The sequence below is a fragment of the Epinephelus lanceolatus genome, chromosome 16 (genome assembly GCF_041903045.1).
Source record: "Epinephelus lanceolatus isolate andai-2023 chromosome 16, ASM4190304v1, whole genome shotgun sequence".
In the NCBI taxonomy this organism is placed as follows: domain Eukaryota; kingdom Metazoa; phylum Chordata; class Actinopteri; order Perciformes; family Serranidae; genus Epinephelus; species Epinephelus lanceolatus.
Genome location: NC_135749.1, coordinates 14,478,150 through 14,495,750, shown reverse-complemented (window position 1 = coordinate 14,495,750; position 17,601 = coordinate 14,478,150). Strand labels below are relative to the sequence as shown.

Sequence of the window (17,601 nt, the reverse complement as noted above, 5' to 3'; positions counted from 1 at the left end):
AACCTTCATATTTAATGACAGTGGTATCAATCTTCATGAAACAAACTTCTCTCTAACATGTGGAACAATTCCTTCAAATCAATATCATAATAATGATCCTGGCAGAGAGCAGTCCCCTCACACACACACACACACACACACACACACACACACACACACCTCTGGCCTGTGCCACAACCCTTTTGGGGCTGTGCTGCTGAGCACTGAGCCTCTCGGCACTGTTGCTGTTGTTGTTGTTGACCTGGATGCCGTTCTGCTTCATCAGCTGCATTAGCTCGGACTCTAATGCTGCAATCTGTAGAGGGAGAGGAACCGATCAATGTTAATCAGCCCGAGGCGTTTACCTGTCAAAACAGTTGCTTTAAAAGCACCAAAACACGGCCTACATGATGACGAGCACATAATTCGTCTTTTGATTTAGTTTGAAAATACTCAAGTCTCTTACAGGTGTTGGCTAAGTGCACATGGAAAGCACAAGTGAAGCACTATGTCAGCTTAGTTAAAGCATAACCCTCCTGTCTTGCTGTTGGCTTAAATTCCAGAATGTGCTGTTTTTCCACCACTCTTGCTTATAACACTTCACCATTCACCCTTTCCATTGCAGTGCAGTGGGAGAGTGAGTGCTCACTGTGCAGAATAATAGAGGGGGACAGTCGGGTTGACTGCCCATTCAACTGTGGGGCATGGCCTTCGACTTGAGCGGAAAACAACACAACTGTCATGTTTTAAGACTGGGAAAGCAGAAAATCAATATAGAGTTTGACAGTGGAGCCGACCACAGGCCCCTGGACACCTCCAGCCCACCCACTGTCACTGTTCAAGGAGGACTGTGGCAGAAGCGGCACTTTTAAGCCTCGCAGAGAGAAAGCAGTCATAATGAACTGCTGTTATTGAGCTTCTTTAACATGTTGATCACTGAGTTTGTATTTCATTTCTCTTAGGGCTCTGACACACCAAGCCGACGGTTAGCCAATGTCAGACGGCTGGTGAGCACCTGTCGCTTTAATTTTTGGGGTGCGTCTCACACTGTTTTTTGGCAGATTCAGCAAACTGAAGTAGCGTCAGAGATGGCGTAGCCCGTCAGTGAATGAAGTCCCTCTGATTGGTAGGTCAGAGGAAATCTCTGCTCATCGGTAGGCTAATTCATACAATGTAAAATGCCATAGGCTTGCGCTAATAATGTTAGCATTATGTATTTCTTTGGATAGGTGTTAAGTATGGCAGTTGTTTTGTCAGTGAATCTTGTGAGTTGTAATGGAGCCAAATTATGTTCTGTTACCTTTGTTAAATGTTGCTGTTGTGCCTGGTTTTATATGAGAAAAGGGAAAGATTGCCGGCCGCTAGGCTAATCTATACAATGTAAAATGCCATAGGCTTGTGCTAATAACGTTAGCATGTTGTATTTGTGGGGAAAATGTGTCCAGATAAAGACAAGCGTTTGTCTGTGAATGCGCCGAGTTATAGTGAAGCTGATTTATGTACTTGTGTTTGAAATTGTCTCTATTAAGCCATGTTTAATGTGTGTTTAATGTGTGTTTTAAATCAACTAAACTTTACGCTACTTTTCAGAAACCTCCGCCGCGGACTAGTGTTTTGGAGGTGTAACTGCAGAGTGACACAGACACACCACTGCACAAATACACGTCTACGCACAACCATAATTCTTGCTTTATTTCCCCTCATGCAGGTGCAGAACCTGCACGCCAGTTGGCAGTTGGATTTAGTCTTCTTGGTGTATTTAAGTGCAACTTTTTGGTCGAGGCATAGGCAACGTGAAGCGACTCAACGGTCGGCCTTGTCACCACTAGTTCTTTGACGTCAGTTTGGTGTGTCTGGGCCTTTACACATTTCCAGGCTATGCTATAAAAGAAAAAAAATACCTGCATAAATATATGTTATGTGCAAAACCCAAGAATCTTGATCATTAGGCACAGAGAAGAACTGCAGTGTTCATTAGTTAGTTTTCACTTCAGGGATTTCTGTTGTTTTGAGGCCAATATGCAGAACTGTGCAGACACGGACAGAACAGCTAAAACACACAAAGGCACACAGGGAAAGATGGAGGTGAGAGATAGACAGAGTAAAGTTAAGCAGATCTGTTTTACCCTGACTTGCAGTCCCTGGATCTCAGCCAGGTGAGCTTTTTCTGCCTCCTCCAGCCGCCTCCTCTCCGCATCTTCCTTCTGGATAAACTCCACCTCTCTGTGGAGATGAAAGGGAGGGGAGATCGTAATGTGGTGAGTAGGCGTGTGCTAACACAGGAAAACGAGATGCATTTATGTGTGTGTGTGCGTGGGTGCGTGGGTGTGTGTGTGTGCAAGTTTAGCCATGTGTGACAGTGCCTGCCTTTAGTTTCAGCTGTGGCGATAAGGGAGCTGAGGCTGTTTTAGGATGTCAGCGTGACTTCACTTTGACCCTGCTGCTCACACTGAACACAAACAACACATATCTACAACTAAAATGCACACACACATATTTTTATCCCTAAGAATACTAAATTCATCCATGTCCTCATGCCTGCTTTGCCCTTGGTCTGTGAGCTCGCTGTCCCTCCTCTGCAGCTCAGTCCTCTGCTACAGATCAGCATGGAGAGTTTGTTTCATCAGTTAGCTTTCATTTGGCCTGCAGGGCCGGAGCCAATTAGAGGCAGTCAGACTGGAGCTGAGCAGGAGAGGTTGTGATGGGACTGACCAAAGAGATCAATGCACTGAAAAGCAGGAGAGCTGCGTTGCATGAGAATGGAGACTCGGCTCTTACTGTTGAAATGGGATAAGACTTGGCTATAAAAAGAGCCGCTCTGCCTCACAGATAGAAACACAGTGGATATTCTCTTTTCTGTTCACTGAAGCAAGAGAGGCTGTAAAAGGGAATAATGAAGGAAGTCATCTAAAATTATTTATTAAAGCATACATTTAATGGAAGGGGACGGCGCAATGACCTCATTTAAAGAAAAGCTTCCACTGTATGAGTTTTAATAGACATGTAAATGATGTTTCAAGAGCCTCTTTGAACAAGTTTGGTGGTTGCTGGTTTAAAAGAGGTGAGTAAACAGAAGTTTCTAACGGCATTATGCTACACTAAACTGTGACAACCAAAGCAACAGACTGACCTAGTCGGACCTGAAACAGAAAAAAAGAGACAGACTAAAGAAGCATCAGGGGAAGCTGTCTAAGCAGGTTAAAGAGGAGCTCCATACTCCATGAGAGATGAGGTGAGCAAACTCTCTTCGCTGATAAAGACCTTGAGATGTGATTGAAAGCTCTGGAAAAAGCTTGAGAGTGGAGCTTGTGTTGAGAAGCTTTGGCCTTGTCCTGCCCTGAACTGTCTCTCTCTCAAGAAATGATTGTCACCAACATTGTCTTTAGATTAAAGGCGCTGTAGGATTTGAAATGTTTTGGTTTTGCAGACACGGAAATGCACGCTGACCCACAAATCTGACCCAGGTCCACTGAGGTTAATAGGCTGGAAGCAACACTGGAATTATGTATTTTTTCTTCAAACAAAAATGTATGCCGTCAGAATACTTTGAAATGTGAGGTATAAATTACTCACATAGTGGCTTTATATTGTTTTTAAAGTACATTCTCATGAATTTTACTAAATATTGTACGTTTACATTGCCTTAATCACTTGTGTTGGATATGTGGCACATAAACTGTATAAAAAAATAGACATGTTCCCAAAAAGTGAAGTCAAAACACCTCAACTGCCCCCTGGTAGCTGGCTGCGGTATAGGTAATAAACCCCGCCCCCTCCAGAGCCTCTTTCAGCAAGTCTGATGCGACATGGGCAAAACTAAAAACAGCACAGTACACTTCAAATCAGTTTTTCCAAGGTCGTTCTCATCATGATGATGTACGTTTATGTGTTCATTTTTCTGATAAGTTGCTTTAAAAAGTGGGTGTGGCATCATGATTGACAGTTGTGTGTGTCAATCAGTGTGTTGCAGTTGGGTTGGACCAGTATATGGGTGGGAACTCAATGCCATGACTCCACTTCCTGATCACTACTGCGCAGACTCTGGCTCCAAATGATGGCACCAGCACAAAATGGTAGCAGCTGTATCTGGGATACAGTGAGGACAAGTGGGGGTGCATTGCCCATCTTCATATAAAGATATTAATTTGGCATTGTTTAGGTCAGTGGTCTTCAAAATAAGGTCTGACTTTCTGTGGTCCTCGTCCCAACAAAATGAGGAAATCAATTTTAAGTTACCTCAGTAAGAGAATACAAGCTCAGTTATAGTAACTTTGGGTTCTAATCCCACCTCTGTTGATCCCTTGCATGCACAGCACTGTAGGTGATCATACACTTTCAAACAAAACAACAAAAAATGCACCTTAATTGAGGTCAAACTGTGTTAAACTCCTAAAAGTTTGAAATGTCTCACTACAATCTTCCATATTCACAATATATTCCTCCCCCATTCCTCCATCACAGATAAGGATGTCCGGTTTAATCCAGGTTCACTCACTTCTGCTGGAAGTCTTTGATGAGTTTCTTGGCTTTGTTGTACTTCTTCTCCAGAGCTTGGTACTGAGCCTGCGCCTCCTTCAGGTGCTCGTTGACTGTGTGGCAGAGGGTCTGCGCTTCGATCCAGTAGCTCTCCAGCTTCAGCATCCTCTCCTTGTTCTCCTCGATGCTGGCCTTCAGCTGGCTCTTCTCCTTCTCCCAGCGCTGCTTCTCCCTCTCCACTGACGCCAGCTGGAAGGGGACAAAAACAGCTTTGGCTACTGAGTAAGAAATCCCAGACAATGTTTGTTTTTTAATTTAATTAAAAAAAAAAAAAAGATACCGTGGTTCGGAATAACAGCTTTCATATTTTATCTTGTACAGTTTGTCCCTCAAACCGAAGCATTAGTGGTTGTATTTTTACTGTCTGCAACTACATGAAAGCATGCAATGAGCAATGAGATTTTTAAAATTGGGAATGACATCAAACAAAGATGGTCTATGAGAAATGCTTCACAAAGACTCCTTTTACAGCAAAGTCTGTACTGAGAGCACAAATTGCATCAATTCTCAGTAAAAGTGGAATCTACTCTCAATCTTAAAACATTTTTTAGGCACCGCTTCTCTGATGAGTTTAATCACATCAACTCTCAGCACATTAATTTGGGGATTAATCAAATGAGGTACTTAACATTTTACAGAGCATATCAATTATATCCTTCAGATGTGTATATAGGTAAACATACGCACACAGAGCTTTGCAGAAAAAGAGGTGAACAGAAACTCTAGCAAGTGCTTTAGTCAACATTTGCAGAGGCAACTATAGCACCGCTTACAAGAAGCATGATTAGATTCCTTAACAGCTTCTGTTTTACCAAAATAATCTGCTTCCTATTTCTAAAGAACAAAATCTATTCCTAAACCCCTGCCCCCGTGTTGCCCTGACACCAGTCCCACATCCATTTACAAATTGTTTGAACTCCCAGCAAACTTCCGTCACATGCACCCACAACCAGCCCTCGCACTGACAGTTTTAATCTCTTACCTTGTTTTTGAGCTTCTGGATCTCGGCCTCGGTCACTGTGTGTTTGATCTGGAGCTGTTGGAAGCAGAGGCGGAGAAAAGAGAGAAGATAGGAGAGAAAAAGAGAGGGCGGTCAGATAATCAAATGCATGGCTGCGCAGGCTCTCTTTGCTGTCGATACAGTGTGACGGACGGAGGCAGCCGACCCTGTCCTCCCCTGACAGCATCCCGGCGCCTGCACTGACACACACTCTCAGAGGAATGGGAAGGAGATGCAGGAGATAGAGAAAGATAGTTTTAAAAAATTACTTAACATAGCAGTACATTTAAAAATTCATACATTATTCCAACAAGAAAAAAAAAGTCATGTCTAAAGCTGTTGAAATCTCAAGACAAAAAGGCGAGTGTACTTTCTGAAGTGTAAAATGTCAGATGGATGGAGCTGGAAATGGAGAGAGAGCGACAAAGGAGTTATGCATGGGAGCTGAGATGAGCACTCATTTACAGGCAGACAGAGAGGCAGAGAGATAATGACAGAGCAGACATAAAAGAGAAGAGGAGATGGCGGGAAAAGGAGTGGATATGGAACAAGAGATATGGAAATGGGAGCAAATAAGAGCTCTAGTAAGTGAGGCAGAAATAGAGAAAAAGGGAAGGAGGGACATTAGGAGCTATGGGAAAGTTTCAAGTGTAACAATACTGACAATGACCATACTCTCTCTCATCATCTGAAGTCTGATTTCTCTTTCACTTTAAAGGATAGGTTCACAAAAAGGCTGTCTTTAAAGGTGTAAAACCTGCACCCTATTATTTCATGTTTTTGTATTGTGACCGGCGAAACAGGCAACAATATAACAACTCATGGCAGGCGCGTCCCGTCGGTATACATCAACTAAAAGTGCTTGTTTTGCCACCTACTGGCAAAGATTGCTATTATTGTTGTGTTAGCGCATTATGGAAAATGACTGAATAAAATGTTTCTCTGTATCGTTTGCTTGTTCCATTCTGTTTTGTGTCCAAATCTCATTCTGAAATCTCATGAGAGGTGACTTGTTGCATAAAGAAAATAGTGGAAATGTTAGTGTAAGTGACAGTTGGAGAGAGGAGTGCCGGTAAGATTTTCAGTGTCATGGTTGAATATTAACTGATTTCAACAGTGCGAAAAAGTCTGCGAGATTTCAGAATGAGACTTCTCCTTTAGCAAGACTTGGACACAAAACAGACCGAAACAAGCGGAAGGTGCAGAACAATGTTTCACTTTTCTGTAGGTTATTTCCCATAATGATGTCTAATTTATGGGGCGCACCTGCCCCGAGTGGTCACACTGCAGCCTGTTTCTGCAGTGCTCTTCAACTCAACTCAACTCAACTCAAATCTATTTATAAAGCACATTTAAAAACAACTCACAGTGCTGTACAAAAAGAATAAAATGCTAAAAACGCATACATAACTGTCAGGTACACAGCTCACACCTTTAGGGACACAACACACACAGGCATGCGTCAGGGAAAACCACATCAGGGGGACTCAAACGCTAATGAATAAAAGTAGGTTTTGAGCCTGGACTTAAACGAGTCAGTGGTGGGGGCAGATCTGACTGGGCAGGCGATGCTGTTCCACAGTTTGGGGGCAGACACAGCAAAGGCACGATCACCCCTGAGCTTACGTCTGGAGCGTGGGACAGCCAGGAGCCCCAGGTCAGCTAACCTGAGGGACCTGGGTGTAGAATAGTAGGTTAGAAGGTCTGTGATGTAGGATGCCACCAGACCATTAAGGGCTTTGTACACAAACAGGAGAACCTTAAAGTCTGAACTTTACAGGCAGCCAGTGGAGAGAGGCCAAAACAGGTGTGATATTGTCTCTCCTCCGGGTTCCTGTGAGGAGTCTGGTAGCAGCGTTCTGAACCAGCTGGAGACGGGACAGAGAGGACTGACTGATACCGGTGTACACAGAGTTACAGTAACGGGAGGAGATGAGAGCGTGGGTGACTGTGTCCAGGTCTTTGAGGGAGAGAGATAGCTTGATTTTGGAAATGGTGAGAAGTTGGCTTTTACTGCTGCATTCATTTATTTGTAAAAATTAAAGGCAGGGTCAAATATCACACCAAGATTTTTGACATGGGATTAGAAAGGCTGGACCAATTTTTTTAAAAAAAACCTGTTGCTCCCAAACCTACAAATCACTTAGACACAAAAACCTGGGAATACAGGATCCAAGTTGAAAAATATCAGAGCTCCCCTTTAAACAATAGCCCACGTGTTTATTGATTACAACACTTTTTGCTCCCTTCTTAATTTGCCTCTAATGTAAGAGCTGGGGGACAAAAGTTTATCGCAAGTTGGGGCGTTGGTGGCTTAGTGGTAGAGCAGGCGCCCCATCTACAAGGCTGTTGCCGCAGCGGCCCGGGTTCGAGTCCAGCCTGTGGCCCTTTGCTGCATGTCATCCCCTCTCTCTCTCCCCCTTTCACACTTAACTGTCCTGTCCAATAAAGGCAAAAAAATGCCCAAAAAATATCTTAAAAAAAAAAAAAGTTTATCGCAAGTTATTATAAGGCTTCAAGAGTCTGAATTAGACAAATTAGGTGGGTGTCTTCTAAAGTTACAGTCTTTTTAATGCCAAATTCCTGCCTTGTGTTACTATCCCTCCACTGCAGCTCAGCATAGACACACTGTCAGGGGAAACACAAAGAACAAATCCATCCCAGTAGACTGTAACTTCGGAAGATACCCACTTGATTTAATTCAATCAGACTGCTAAAGCTTCATATTAAATTTAAATCACAGTGAGGACAGGCTGCCCCCCATCACCACCACTGGAAGAACATCAGGAGAGCATCTTTAATGTCCAGAAATGATTACAGCAAACAAAAACTGTTTCAGTCAGGCAATCAAAGTACATATGGGCATGTCAGACATTAAAAAAGGAAACCTATCCTTTATTATCACGTAAGGAAATTCACGTTTGGACCATAATTTTACTCACAACATAACAAAGCAACACGGATTATCTTAAACAATTTCCTCACAGTTCAGAGAGGCATCTTCGGTATCTTTTCACTTATCTTGACACCCTGATTAGACATTTTAACAATGTTCAGCTGTGCAGTGAGGCTATATGGAGATTAAGCAACGACTCGTGAAATTGCGTCAAAGTGTAAATCTGAAATTTGGTTAAGTGATTGGAAAATCTGTGCTCAACATACATACCATATTAAAGTCAGTGCATGTCATGATCCTGATTATGTTAATATCATTTTAATTTAAATTTACATCTGCTGATGATTAGACCAAGTTTTGTAAAGCATGCTGCTTCTACTGTGGGTGGGTTCAATGTCTTTCTGAGGTGAGCTAACGAAGACTGGGATTTAAAGAGAGTATTTAGTGATGTGTGTGTGTGTGTGCCCAGAAGAGTATGAGTAAATCAGTCAATACGTCTGTGTTGACTGAGGCATTATTAATTACTCTTGGCTCCGAAGCATAAGTCAAAACATCATCAAAAAGTAAATGGACTTGAGCAGCAGCCTGGTAGGGAACATTATTTTAAAAGAGGACGTTAAGAGGATAAAAAAGAGACTTTTTTGTGTGAACTACACAAGCACTATGTTTTAAGGCTTATTTCCCACCGCATGGATTCTTTTTTCCTTGAGTGTGTAAAAGGCAGCAAAGAAAAAAAAAAAGAAGAAGTGAGAAATGGTAGCAGCCTTTCAATGAAAAAGGTAAAAGCTACACTCTGGGTGACAGAGGTCAACCTGCAGAGAAAATGAGGAAATAGAACAAATGTATACATCCTGTGACCAGGGATTGCATTATAGTTTCACTTAATATCCCCCTGAGGTGCCTGCAGTGCAGCTGAAGCCATTTGTTAAATGTGTCATACAGCTATTCTGGCGGTCTACAGAAAGGCTCAAGCGATGCCAAAAACAGCGCTGGAGTGCTCAATCAATATTAGCGGCTTCTCGGCAGCATAAAAAAAAACCAGAAACGTGTTAACAGCCAGTGAATTCATGTTCCGTTTTTATCGCTGTGGTTTTTAAGGGGAGTTCATTGAAAGCAATGGAGGCAAAAGTTCAACAAAATGTGCTTCTATTCTCAGAGGCCAGGCTTTTTAAGAGTTGCCAAGATCAGGATACAAATCGATTCAAATACAGGTTTAAAGTGTTAGCTCCCTCTTCTCATCTGTGGGTTTTAACTAAACATGGGTAATTAGAGATGTAATGAGCATAGGTCTTACATCGCTTTTGTATTCATGCTCTAATCATCCAGATTAGGAATTAGAGAGAGTAAGCGGATCTTAGATCTCGACAAAAGAATATAACTCTGCCAAGTAAAGCAGGAGTGCTAGACTCCATTGTGTTGGTATCTTTTGTTGTTTAATTGAATTACCTTCTTTTCTGTGGGTACGTTATTCTAGTGAGTGTGTGGGTGTATTTATTCTTTGAAATGTATTCTTCAAAGCACTGACAGGGAAAAATGTGGTGGGCTCCCATTATTATCACATATTCAAGACTAGGGATTAAACTACAGATGAGAAAGTATCTGAGTTTACCTCTCTGAACTTCTGGTAGAGTTTAGTGGCGTCCAGTTCCGAGGGAGACAAGATGTCCTCCGATTCTGGCAAGTCAAACACCTCGATGCTCTTGTCCTCGCCTGCCACTGTTGTCCCTGCCTCCTCGTCGTCTGTAGCGTACTCTCCTGTCTGCTGTAACAGGAAATGCAAAGTCAGTTGAGTAGTCTGTGTTTCTGCAGCTACACTTCATACAAACAGCACAGTGCACAGATGTAAGTCTAGTTTCATCTAGTTTCTCTTGTATGTCCTATTACAGGTAGCCGGACATGACAGTCAAAATATTAACATGTAATTTTGTATGAAAATATAAAATACTGTAAAGAAGTTGTGCAAATTCAGTAAGAAAATGTGTGATAACTGGCTACCATCTTTGTTTGGATTAGGATGCAGCCACTGTGATGTCACTGGTCACTCTTACTGGTTTGTGGACTCTTGTTTTCAGCATTTGGGCCATCGCCATCTTGGTTTTTGGAGCCAGCAGTGACCATTTTTGGACGAGTGTAAGGTGGATCTGACTGAGGGCCAGAGGACACTCTGCCTCAATGAGTGTAGCCTATATAAAAATGGACAGCATGACGGATGCCCAAAAGTGAAGCCAAAATATCTTGATCGCCCCCTGGTGGCTGGCTGCAGTATAGGTCAAAAACCTGCTCTGTGTATGTTAGCAGATGGGACATGGGCCAGACTAAAAAATCAAACTGGGTCAGATGGGAGTATGGACGGGAACTCGATACCACAGCTGCACTTCCTGATTCCTCATGCACAGACTCTTGCTGTGTCTCAAATCGTGTCAGTACACTTCTATGTAGTATACTATGTGCACTATGTACTTATTGGCGTAGTGCACAAATTTCGACAGGGTAGTGTTGTCTCAAACCAAACACTGCCTTTGTGCACTTACTGGAAATGACGATCACAAATTAGCTAGTTAGCAAACTAGCATTAGCATTTGCGTTACTGTTCGCAGTACCAAATCATTAAAGACTGCTAAATTAACCCAGTTAACATACTGCTGGCTTATACCCGACAACAGTATAGTGGTGCTTAGTGCAAAAACACATGTATTTGTACGATGCAGCGACGGTAATGGTCGCACAGTCCTCGGCCGCCATTTCCAGTTTGAAACGTGGTCCCTCCTCTTCCCCTACCTAGCCAAGATGGCGACAATGGAGGGCGAGAAGTGTCCATAGTTCCACACTCACCTTCTTGACCGTTTTGAGTGCACCATGCGGGTACTCATAGTGCACTGCATTTTTCCGTACTTCTCAGTGTGAACGCACTCATGCACTCAAAATATTAAGTGTAAGTAGTACAGAAGTATGCGATTTGAGACACAGCATCTGTCTCCAAATGACGTCACCAGCGCAAGATGGCAGCACCTGTATCAGGGAAAATTTTGACTTCATTTTTTGTACAACTGGAGGAAGTGGAGATATGTCAAACGTGCCTTATACACAGTGTCAACAGGCTGCAAAACAGCCTGAACTGAACAACCACCCAGCATCTGTTACCTCCCTCTTTCTGTCTGTCTTCTTTCATCTGTCTTACCTCCCATCTCTCCTCAAAGCCACACCACTCAGAGTGCATAATATTGCATGTCAAGCACTTCCAGAAACTCCTACCCATTTCTACCTCATGCCATCCTTTTTCCCCTCCACTTTCTATTTTGCATAAGTAGCCTAATGCTATTTTAATGCTAAGAGTTATATAAGATTTAGGTAACCCATTTAGTTGGCCAAAAGTTTGTCAAAAATAAACTGGCTTGACAGCCTGGTCGGCCATGAGTGTCATTTCTATAAAAATAAGCCAGAGGATAAGTTGTACTGGACAAATCTGAGTGTCACTTTTTATTATTTTTAGACATTAGTCACCATCTCGCCTCATGTGATAAGACATTGCTTGTTCAAACTTATGAGGACTGAGAGCGTAATAGTGTCTCTACCTTATGGAGCTAATTGAAGATGTTAGTGATTTCTGGGATTTACAAAAAAAATCTCTTCTAAGTCACTATTTGTCGACGATTTGTGGAGTGACATTAATGCAGGCCATTACGCTGCATGTTTTCCAGGCAGTTTTTCTTTTCTCCCATTGGATCTAAGTGGATCGGTTGATTCACTCTTTGGCTGATGACCAACAGAGCCTCATATTTCCATTGCAGCTATTACTGTATGTTAAAACATCTATCCCCTATCCTATCCTATCCAGCTTTCTCTTTTCCTATCAGTCAAGTTGATAATAGGTTTTATTATCAACGTGTAAATATTCAAAAAAGATAAGTACAAATTAATTGCTTTACAGTGAAGACAATTGAAGTATCCCTTATCTATTCTGCACTTCAATTCTTCTATTACTTTGTCTTTCTCTATATCTCTATCTTGTCTGGTCTATCTAAAATCTCTCTCTCCCTCGTTACACATGTAGCACACACACACACACACACACACACACACACACAGTCTCATCTCCTCTCTCATCATCTTGGCCTATATCTCCTCATCTCGTTTCCTGCACTTCCCTCCATCTATCTCCCACCCAGATAACACAGCTCGGTCCTGATTTGTTTGCATGCATGGCCGACATAGAGTTCCATTTCCATAATAGGCTAGCTTGTTGCCATGGTACCAGCATCCTACATTAAGGTCCCATTCACTGAAGGTGGAGTTAACCACTGAACACATGGCAGGGCAGTCAAACACCAATTTGCATATGATAAATGCTTCACCTCCCACCACATGCATGAGGAATCAGGCGGAGAGGAGGGGACGATTTAAGGAGAAATGTTGCTGTTGTTTAGAGGGTGCTCAGCACGCCATGATCTGCACTATGAATGTCTGATATGAGTGTGATGTTGGCATAATGACTGTCACTCACTGGAGAAAACAGCAATGACTGCTTCTTTGACTGGAGGAAGAGTGTACTTGCGCCACTGTGCACAGTTTTGTCTTAGTGTGTGTATGTGTGTGTGAGAGAGACTGTGTATGCACTGATATAATTGTACTGTATATGAAATATTGTTCTATGGGACCTAATGTTTTAATATAATTACCTAAAGTTGTAAAAAATAACTGATCAAGGCAGCAGGGAACCAGCAACTCCCGTGTTCTGCAATGTAAAATGACTGTTTTTGTCAAAGGAGTCTGGTGGCTTTGAAGAGAGCATAGATAACAGCTTCAGAAAGGGCTGTCCGACGGCAGATAAAGCGGTCAAAGTATTTTAAATATAGCGTAAACTTAAACTGATGTAGCTTGTTTTTAGGTGGCTAAATATGCTTGATTGATTACCCAGCTGAAGCCGTTATATTGCTCTCTTCAAAGCCACCAGACTCATTTGACAAAACACTAATTTTACCTCACACAACACGGGAGTTGCTGGTCTACTGCTGTTTAAAATGAATGTTTTTGTGCTATTGTGTGACTTGTTCTGACCATGGATAACAGCACTGGGTTACATCACATAACATTAGCTACAGTAGCTGTATGGGTAGTCGCAAGAGGCAACTTCCCGGGCTGAAAATGGAAGTGCTAAAACTGCAGTTCTTCTAGTTGACACTTGAGGCTGGCTTCAAAAGTGAGTTAATCCCAGAAGACCACCACCTTAAAATGCCCAACTTTACAGCAGAAATAAACATGTTTACAACCTGGTGCAAAAAAACATTTTTGGTCTCTGTGGCTAATTTGTAGTGACAACTACATGATTTTTGCCCGAGTAATGTTCGATAGATTTTCATCAGTGATGGTGGTTGTTCAAGAATGAAGACCCCAAGTCCCATGATCCCTCACTACTTCATGACATCACCAAAATTTGTATTATTTTGTTTTTGTGACCTCTAGCGGCAGAAATCACATACTTTGCATTCAAGTCAATAAACTAAAAAAACAATGTTAATAGTTAGCAGTTTACAAATTGTATGTACCATTCACATCAACATTTAAGTCGTCATTACAAATGGGAAGCTCAGTTCTTTTGTGAAAGCTCATATATGTCTGAATTGGTGCTAAATTGGTGTACTATTGGTGCAATAGTACAGTGGATAAGCCCTCACATTGTAACAATTGTGCAGTTTATAAGAAAAGCATGACATAGCGTCATTAATATTTACCATAAGGTTTATTTTAACTTGAGCATTCGTAGGGCATATGTACAAAGGTGAACTGTCTTTCACGCCTCTTTAACAAATCTACATAACTTGCTTACAATGGCGTTCCTTTTGAATGTGTCCTCGGTATATTTAATAACTCTGCAAACACAGCATCTTCCTGCCTAACAATAGTCTTTAACTCGACAACTTTAAATACGTTACACCACAGGTAAACACCCACATCGTCAACATACAATAACTTCCCTTTTACTAGAGCCAGCTGGAAAAAATCTCCAACAGCAACCACACTTGATCTGCCTTTATCTGCAATGAATATATGTCATCAGTTAATGATTAACTATGAATATCTAATAAATTATTAACATTTGCTGATTACTGTATTTGGCATGCTACTGATCTTTTCCCCACACAAAGGTGTGTGGGGTAATTTCATGTCTGTGCCAAGTGTATTATGAAAAACTGAAGCATGTCAATTGTGTGCAATGGCAGTCGGAACAGTGAACAATACACAAATGTCCTCAGGGTAACAACACAGTGTCAATAGTAACCTCGCTGCCTCATACAGTAGCACTCTGATTACATAGTTCTTTCCTGTACCTGAACCACCTGTTATAAAAACCATAAAATAGGTCCACATTTTTACCACAGATCTTCATTTTATTGAGCTCTGGCGAACTCAGAAGCATTACCAAATTAATAGCCACCCTGAAATAAGTTGGAAATGACACCGTAAATGTTTTTCTACACAGTTTGGTGTCAAATTTAATGCATTTGAACATCAGACCCAGTGAACTGGTGGCCATCTTGGATTTAACCTCTCATGGCGCTCAGAGGTCAGATCCAACGTCCCTACACATCTGAAAATAAACATCATGGTGTGCACTTTGTAGAAATTTCATGCTGTTCTCATAAAATGCACAATTGTTGTGGTTATCCACTAATGAATGCCTTACATCAGCCAAAATCCAATGTTCAAGAATATGAAACCCAAGTCACACTAACAATTCTGCAAACGGTCTGTACCATTTATTCTGTATGATGTAAACATGGTATGTGTGTGTGTGTTAACGTGTCTTCCAGTTGGCGCTGACATGAATAGATCTGTCAGCACAGTGATGCAAATCAGATGCTTTTATTCACTCTTGATTGATGTGTTACTTTTTGTTGACTTCAGTTAAACAATGTGCTTTTTATTCTGTTTATTAACATTTGTTTCTACTGTACATAATTGGGGGAAAGAAAAAGCAAGTATCTGTGTCAAGAGCAGCAACTAATAATTATTGTCATGAATGACTACTGTGTAGACTATTACTGTTTATCAAACATTATAAAACACAAAAATGGCAACCGCAATCTCCCAGAGCCCAAGGCGATGTCTTCAAATTGCTTGTTTTGTCCAAATAACAGATTCCAATTATTTTAATTTACAACCACGTCAGAAAAAGTAGCAATAAAAGTGAATATGAGAACTTAGTCTTACATATTTTCTAGCATGCGTCTCTCTCTCCATGCTTTTTTCATGCGTGTGGTCACAATTAACTGCTGACAGATGGCCACGCATGTGTGTTTGATTACACATAATCAAACACACCAATGGGCTGACATGTGTGTGATATCTATTTCTAACTGGAGGAGCGTCCCTCCCTCTTGGGAAAAAAGCCCCAGCACCAATAAAGAGCTGTCTGTCAGATCAACCCAGGCAGCACTCAAGAGTGAGAAATAACCCCCCCGGTGAGAATTCGTTCTAATATTTATAGAGATATTAATATTGATGAGTTCCTTTTATTGCCCCATAGATCTCTGTAATGGTTTTGTAACTGTTTACCCTATCGGCGGTGACGTAGGGAGTTATGGATGACTTGGTGCTTGGCAGAGACAGATTTCAAGTGTATTTTTACAGCCGGTAGTAATCTATGTACGGATTAACAATTTTAATACAATCACCATCCTTATTTTCATGTCTTCTTCCAGGGGATCTGTGGCACAGGGTGTTTCTTCAATTAAGTTGCTCTCTTGCTGCTAAGTTTACTTTGATTTTCATTATACACTCCAGATCTTAAAGTATGACGGACAGCAGGGTTTCTTGTGTGCTTAATGTAACAGAGTGTAAAATTCAGGGAGAGTTAGTGGCATGTAGCGGTGAGTATCGCACATTACAACCAGCTGAAATTTCTCCCAGTTAGAATTCCTTTCAGTGTTCACTGTCTGTGAAGATTCTCAGTCATCCAGGTCATGCAGGGGCGATTGCTCTGAGACAACAAGGGAGGCTGAACTTCTCCTAAAATTTCATAGAAGAAATGGTCAAATATGCACTATTGAATTTACATTAAAATAAGAATTTACATTGCATTAAACGTGCGCTAGGATGCGTTTCACATCATGACTATGATGTACAAACGTCAGCTGTTAATCACCAGTTTTCAAACGCGACCTCCCTGTCATACATTCCCGTGTCAGCACAGTGGACGCAGAGCCTCCAAGCATTCCTATGAGACAGCGATGAGCAGGTTTTTTTCATGCAGCAAAGCAAGACGGTCATAGGATAAATGCAACAAAATCGTCACTTCCAGGGAGGCTCAGCTTCCCTGGGACCTAATGGAGCGGTGGGCGGGAGAGGACACTCGGTGTTTGCTTGATGATAGGAGGAATTGTCTAAAAGGCTGAACGCCTTTGTGATTGACAGTGCTTTGGAAATACACACTGGCATCGGCAAGTGGACTCTTCTGACAGAGTGCCGTCCGTAGTTCCTCATTTCCATAAGCCATATAGCTCATTTTCACCGTTTTAGACACAGTTCAGGTGTTTAACCCCACCTGAAAATCTTTGAGGTGTGTTTTGCTGTGGATCTTTGGCATGAGTGTGGTTGAAAAACGGCTTCAATTAAATGTTCCTTTTGCCTTCTGCCTCGCTACAATATGACAAATTTTATGATGTAAACTTAAAGTGAGCTTCCCCTGTTTGAAAGACCAGCAGCCGCCACTGAGGTCATGGTAATCATAAGTGCTCTATCGTAGGCAACTGGACTCGCTTGCGTTTCTTGAAGATGTTTTGCCTCTTATCCAAGAAGCGTCTTCAGTTCTAAATGACTGGTGCAGAGTCGCAGGCTCCATACTGTGTGTCAACACACATGATGGCCAGGTGGGTCAACAATTCACATGTGACCTCTACGATACTGTAAGGGTTCACACCCACACTGAGTTCAAAGCCTGCGACTCCGCACCACTCAGTTAGAACTGAAGAAGCATCTTGGATGAGAAGCGAAACGCCTTCAAGAAACGCAAGCAAGTCCAGTGTTATCTTCCTCTCCAAAACAAACAGACCCAGTGATTTAGACTAAACAAAAAACTCCCACTGAATCAAGCAGTTTCACGTTACACACCAGTGTTTCTCCAACACTATTTGGTACATTGCAGATGGGCTGCTAATGTGTGCTCTCAGATGTTCAGGAAATTGTTACCAGG

General features: G+C 41.9%; 1 protein-coding gene across 4 annotated transcripts in view; it reads right to left on the bottom strand.

Annotated features, from left to right (window-relative positions):
* ppp1r9a (protein phosphatase 1, regulatory subunit 9A) overlaps nt 1-17,601 on the bottom strand; it is a 62,543-nt gene that overhangs the window by 10,097 nt on the left and 34,845 nt on the right. For all 4 annotated transcript variants that reach the window (XM_033636960.2, XM_033636962.2, XM_033636963.2 and 1 more), the window contains exons 7-11: nt 10,021-10,173; nt 5,498-5,551; nt 4,475-4,704; nt 2,106-2,202; nt 160-295 (exon numbers count right to left, since the gene is read on the bottom strand). In XM_033636960.2, the coding sequence (XP_033492851.1) occupies nt 160-295; nt 2,106-2,202; nt 4,475-4,704; nt 5,498-5,551; nt 10,021-10,173 (670 nt within the window). The remainder of the gene's footprint in view (nt 1-159; nt 296-2,105; nt 2,203-4,474; nt 4,705-5,497; nt 5,552-10,020; nt 10,174-17,601) is intronic.